This window comes from Hipposideros armiger, unplaced genomic scaffold, assembly GCF_001890085.2.
Source record: "Hipposideros armiger isolate ML-2016 unplaced genomic scaffold, ASM189008v1 scaffold_67, whole genome shotgun sequence".
Classification (NCBI taxonomy): Eukaryota; Metazoa; Chordata; class Mammalia; order Chiroptera; family Hipposideridae; genus Hipposideros; species Hipposideros armiger.
The window spans coordinates 3,858,715-3,864,965 of record NW_017731417.1 but is presented as its reverse complement, the minus strand read 5'-3'; the positions used below and the strand labels follow the sequence as shown (position 1 = coordinate 3,864,965).

General features: G+C 56.6%; 1 protein-coding gene across 1 annotated transcript in view; it reads left to right on the top strand.

The window, feature by feature from the left end:
• The first annotated feature begins 105 nt into the window (after positions 1-105).
• Positions 106-6,251, top strand: part of CCDC88C (coiled-coil and HOOK domain protein 88C) — a 46,127-nt gene continuing 39,981 nt past the window's right edge. Inside the window, exons 1-2 of the mRNA XM_019642315.1 lie at positions 106-320; positions 1,452-1,613. Coding sequence (XP_019497860.1) covers positions 273-320; positions 1,452-1,613 — 210 coding nt within the window. The 5' untranslated portion in view covers positions 106-272. The remainder of the gene's footprint in view (positions 321-1,451; positions 1,614-6,251) is intronic.

Below are 6,251 nucleotides of genomic sequence, written 5' to 3'. Positions count from 1 at the left end.
TCTGGCTTGTCAGGTGCCAGTGCCGGGTGAGGGCTGGGGTGTGGTGTGGGGCCGTCCTCGGGCCACTAATGCAGGCTCCGAGCTGGGCCTCTTCCTGCCCCAAGTCTGCTTTCGTGCTCCCATGCCTGCAGCTAAAGAAGGAGTGTGAGAGCCTCAGGCAGAGCCAGGAAGAGGGGAAGCACCTGCAGAATTCTTTCAAACACGCTGTGGGGACATCGGTCGCTGGTCACCAGGGAAAGGAGAGCTGGGGGCCGAGCCACAAGGAAGCCACCATGGAGCTTCTCCGAGTGAAAGACCGGGCCATCGAGCTGGAACGGAACGTGAGTGGGCTGCCCCCGCCATAGTAGCTGAGAGAGAGCATGCTGCTAATGGTCCCCGGGGTAGAATGGTCCCCACTGGGACCATTCCTGTAAAGGACTCAGGATGTCAGAGATTTATCCAGATCTAGTGGACTCTCCTTGAGTTGTCCTGGCAGGTCCTGGAGCTGCTTTTCATTTGCGGCCCCTTCAGTGTTTCTAACGTCAAGGGGCAGATTCACGTTTTCCCATGGACTTGCAGTCGGCCTGTCCACTTAATTGGCATGCAGCTTATTTCTGTGGCGTTGCGTGTTTCCGTGCTCTGTACTGGGGGCTGACAAACCACGGCCCACCGCCTGCTTCTGCAAATAAGGTTTTGTTGGAACAGACATGCCCTTCGTTTATGAGTTGTGTGGGGCTGCTTTCCCAGCAATGGCAGGGCTCTGTGGTCGGAGCAGAGACCACATGGCTGGCACACCCAAAAATATTTACTCTCTGGCCCTTTACAGAAAAAAGTTTGCCAGTGCCTAGCTAAACCCCTGATTTTATTTGACTCTCCAAATAACTGTATTAAGTAGATAATGATGCAGAAGCTGAAACGGAGTTTAAGAGACGACCAAAGCCCCATGCTGGTTACGGTAACCATGTTACCTCGTAACCCACGTGTCCTGGCTCCTGGCCCAGGTGGTGGCATATTCTACAGGGTCTTTGTCAGCCTCATGAAACATGGACAGCCTTATTCTATGTACTGTCACTCTAAGGAGGGCGAGGCTGTGACCGCAGGCTTTGGCTTCCATCCTGTGCGAGCAGCACCCAGAAATCCACCTCCAGGTTTTCAACAGAAAACAAAAGCGTTACAGAGAAAAAGGGTGAAGCAGCTCTAACCCCTGCTCGCCTTTGCCTCACATGCACACGCTCAGGTTCTGTGCAGCAGCCTCATGTGTGTGCTTTTCTGTCTTGAAAGCACATACCCCCCAATGTAGTAGTTTGTGGTTTTTTTCCAATTTTGTGTGTTTTCCAAGAGGGAAAATGTTACTTTTCTCCCGTGGTGGACCCTGGCTTTGGCCCCCAAAGCGTCAACACTTGAGGGCTCCTTACAACTCAAGTACTGTTTCCCAAGCCGGCGTCTGATGGCCTTGTGCTTCCCACCCCTAGAACGCAGCTCTGCAGGCGGAGAAGCAGCTGCTCAAGGAACAGCTGCAGCACCTGGAGACCCAGAACGTGGCCTTCAGTAGTCAGATCCTGACACTGCAGAAACAGAGCGCCTTCCTGCAGGAGCACAACACGACGCTGCAGACCCAGACGGCCAAGCTGCAGGTGAGGAGGTCATGGCCAAGCTACAGGTGAGGTCACGGCCAAGCTTCAGGTGAGGTCACGGCCAAGCTGTAGGTGAGGAGGCCATGGCCAAGCTGCAGGTGAGGTCATGGCCAAGCTTCAGGGGAGGTCACAGCCAAGCTGTAGGTGAGGAGGTCATGGCCAAACTGCAGGTGAGGTCATGGCCAAGCTGCAGGTGAGGAGGTCATGGCCAAGCTTCAGGTGAGGAGGTCACGGCCAAGCTGCAGGTGAAGCNCAGTGCAGGCAGACGAGTGTGCCGGGGAGAGAGACAGAACACAAACATGGCCCCTAACCCCTGCTCCTGTAAGCGTGGGTTACGTGATGCCCAGGACCAGACGGCCCCAGAATGGCAGTGGTTCCCCACAGCAAGGCTTACTCCTCACACACAAGAGTCCAGGTTACTCTCCTGGGGCCCGTTCTCTGTGCCCTGACTCAGCAGCCCAGGCTCCGTTGATCTTATGGCTCCACCATCCTAACGTGAGGTTTGGGCGGTCGCTGTCACAGGGGAAAGGCAGCTGGAAGGTCACCCACCAGCTCTTCTGTGCTGCAGCCAGGAAGTGACCACATGTCAGTCCCACACACAGCCCCCTGGTCACAACTGGTCACCTGGCTTCACCCAGTGGCAGGGTGGCCGGGAAATTGGCAGGCAGCCAACTGCAGCGTTTGGTGAGCCCACTCTGTTGCACCGCTGCTCCGGGGCTTAGGATTTGGTGGGGGTGGGGGTGGGGGAGGGGAGTCGTCCTGCGTGCAAACAGCCGTGACACCAGCAGAAAATGGCAGCAGCCTGGAGAGCTATAGATGGGTGTGGAAGTGAATCGACACCACTTTTGAAAAGTAAATCAAGCCCAGGATTAAAAATTGAATCTTTCTCGTTTTCAAACTTTTTTTCCGCGTTCCAAATTCTCTGCAATGAGCATTTAGCTACATTGTTTCATAGAAAGGCAATCATGAGAATTCAAACCTGCTACCCAGAGGCCAACTTAATGGTGTTTCAAACACATGTTCGGGTGTGTTTGGAGCACATTAGATCCATCCTGATGAGTAGGGCTGGCCATCTACCATGTCAGGGGGCTGGAAAAGCATGTTCCTCCCTTCTATTTGGAAGACATCCCCGGGGTTCACCCGTCCCCATCAAACCACCTACTCAGCGCCCGCGACGCCTGAGTCAGCCACGACTTGGGAGGGAGGACAGTTGCTCAGCCGTGGGAAGGGCCTGCGCCCGGGCCTCCCGGCCGTTTCTGCTGGGCTCCCGTCCCACGCTCGTCCTCTCACTGTCCTTGTAGGACCTGGTGCTGGAGAAGCTGAAGAGCCAGCAGCTGAGCAGTGAGCTGGACAAGCTGAGCCAGGAGCTGGAGAAGATGGGCTTCCACAAGGAGCTGCTGCTGCAGGATGATGACGGCAGCAGTGACGTGTGAGGACCCCGCCCCTTGGTCTGCACGCCTGTACAGCTCACACCACGTCCCACGTGCTCCACGCCCTCAGCTGGAGCTCTGTTCACGCCTCTCAGCTGAGGGCCTGTTGTCCTTCACATGCCAGGTCTTCCTGGAGGCTCCCAAGGAGGAAAGGAAGGAAAATCTTTTGTCCAACAAAAAGGCTTCTTAATTTTTTAAAAATAGACTTTATTTTTTAGAGTAGTTTTAGGTTCACAGCAAAATTGAGAGCTAGGTACAGAGATTTCCCATATTCCCTCTNGGCGAGGAGAGGTGGGCTGGGAGGGAGGCTGCCCTCTGGGTGCCCGTGACCTTCCTCTCTACCCTGAGCTGGAAGTGCTAATCCTAGGCTAAGAGTTGATGGTCAAGGGTGTGGGAGGTCACCGCAGAAAAAGGCCTGGATGCTTTCCTTGGGAAAAGGCCTGTTCAAGTATTCCATGGGGCTGACGGGTTTTTAGTCTGTGGAACTGACTTTTGCGTGGGCTGTGTCTTTTGGCTGTGCAGATTGAAAAGTTACAGACCCAGCTGGAGAGAGAGAAGCAGAGCAACCAGGATTTGGAGACCCTCAGTGAGGAGCTGATCAAAGAGAAAGAACAGCTGCAGAGTGACATGGAGACCCTGAAGGCTGACAGAGCCAGGCAGGTAGGCACCTCCAGAGCAGATGCCGCTCCTGGACCCCTGCCTGCCAGAGCGAGAGTCCAGGATCATGGCCCCCTCCTGGTCATCTATCAGTGATACGTGGCTTACCGGTCACCTCGCTTAGCTGTAGCTCAAACCAGCCATCCTCAGCCAGCAGCAGGGGGACGGGGGGCAGATTTTGCCTCCCGGGGACACTGGCCCATCCTGTTTTTGATTGTCGTGACTTGGTGGAGGAGAGAGAAGGTGCTCCTGCCATGCGGTGGATGGAGCCAGGAATGCTGCTAAATGTCCTGCAATACACAGGGCAGCCCTGCAGGACAAAGGAGGACCCAGCTCCAGACGTCCGTGTCACTCTGAGAACTCTGGCAAACCTCCAGGGTTTATTCGCCTCGCGCTGCAAGGGTAGACAGCCCAGTGCTGGGGCCACGGCTCAGTGATGCCTTGCAGGAATCAGGCTTCTCTCTTGCTGCTCTGCCGGTCTTAGCAGTGGCTGCCGCACTTCCCCAAGGAACGGGCAGGAAGGAGGTGGAGGGCGAAGGGGCGGGCGGAAGGCCTCCCTAGGACTCTCTGTCAACATCTCATTGGCCAGGCCCGACACATGACTACCTCTAGCTGCAAGGGAGGCTGGGTATCGAGTATTTGGGTTTTTTAGCCTATCCAGTAGGACAGAAAGGGGGATGTGGGATAGTGCTATGGATGGTGAAAAGATAGGCAGGGTCCCCACCCAGATGTGGCTTACAGTCTAGAGGGCAGAATGACAAGTGACAAGCAAGGTGATTTCAGACGTGTGCTACTGAGGGAATAAATACGGTGCCCAGGGAGAGACTCCTGCCAGGTGCAGGGCATTTAGAGTTGTGATGCAGGACTCCTCCGAGGAGCTGCAGGATGACAAGGAGCCAGAGATGCTGAAGGCTGAGGGGTGGAGAGTGGTGAGTCTTCAAGGCAGAGGGACGGTCACGTGCAGTGTCTGCAGGGAGAGAGCGGCATAAGGGGAGGCCACAGAGGTAGGCGGCCAGCACATGGGGTCCTGCGCACCAGAATAAAAAGCACCGAGGGAAATCACTTCCATTGTTTTAGGTAAGAGGGGAGGGGTGATTTACGTTTCTGCATCGTCCTGGCTGCTATGAATGTGTTTTGACTTGAACTGTCTCAGTAGGGGATCTCCATGCCCTTCACCTTGGGTCCACGTCAGGCTTCTGAGAAATGTTAGGACTTCTTTTGGGTACCCAGTGGGACCCAGATCGCTGAGATATCTCCAAGCAGCCGCCTGTGACATTCCTGTTGTTGTTTTCTCTCAGATCAAGGATCTTGAGCAAGAAAAGGATCATCTCAACCAAGTCGTGTGGTCGCTGCGGGAGAGGTCGCAGGTCAGCAGCGAGGCCCGTGCAAAGGACATTGAGAAGGAGAACAAAACCCTCCACCAGACGGTGACGGAGACCAGCAGCAAGCTCAGCAAGCTGGAGTTCGAGAAGCAGCAGCTGCACCGGGACCTCGAGCAGGTGAAGGAGAAGGCGGAGCGGGTGGAGGAGCTAGAGAAGGAGCTGCACCGGCTGGAGAAAGAGAACGAGAAGCTGGCCACGAGGGTCAGCTCGCTGAAGGCGGCTGCCGAGAAGGTGGACGCCCTGGAGTGTGAGAGCCGGGGCCTGACGCTGGAGAACCGGAAGCTGAGGAAGTCGCTGGACACCCTGCAGAACGTGTCAGTGCAGCTCGAGGGGCTGGAGCGGGACAACAAGCAGCTGGACGAGGAGAACCTGGAGCTGCGCGGGATGGTGGAGACCATGCGCTTCACCAGCGCCAAGATGGCTCAGATCGAGAGGGAGAACCAGGAGCTGGAGCGGGAGAAAGAGGAGCTGAGGAAAAACGTGGAGCTGCTGAAGGCCCTGAGCAAGAAGTCAGAGCGCCTGGAGCTCAGCTACCAGAGCGTGAGCGCCGAGAACCTCCGGCTGCAGCAGACCCTGGAGAGCAGCGGCCAGAAGGCGCAGGCGCTAGAGCGCGAGCTCGGGGGGCTGGAGGCAGAAAACCGGGCCCTGCAGCGGGACCTGGAGGCCCTCCGGCTCACCAACCAGCAACTGGAGAGGGCCGAGAAGGACAAGAAGACCCTGGAGCAGGAGGCGGCCCAGCTGGAGAAAGACAGGAAGCTGCTGGAGAAGGAGGTCAAGCGGCTGTGGCAGCAGGTGGAGCTCAAGGACGCGGTCTTGGATGACAGCAACGCCAAGCTGTCCGCCGCCGAGAAGGAGAGCCGTGCTCTGGACAAGGAGCTGTCTCGCTGCAGGGACGCGGCCACCAAGCTGAAGGAGCTCGAGAAGGACAACAGGGACCTCACTAAGCAAGTCACCATGCACACAAGGACGCTGACGACCCTGAGAGAGGTGAGCTGGGGGCCGGTGGCCCCTCCAAGGGGGACTGGCGCGGTCGATGTTTGCCCAGAGCAGCACGGGCGTGTCGGCAGGGGTGTGCTTCCGGAATAGAAGGGAGACTGTGCCCGTCCTTAAATATTTTCCCTGATTCCAAACAGGATGCTGCCGGAAGGTGTGAAGAACCAAGTGAAAAT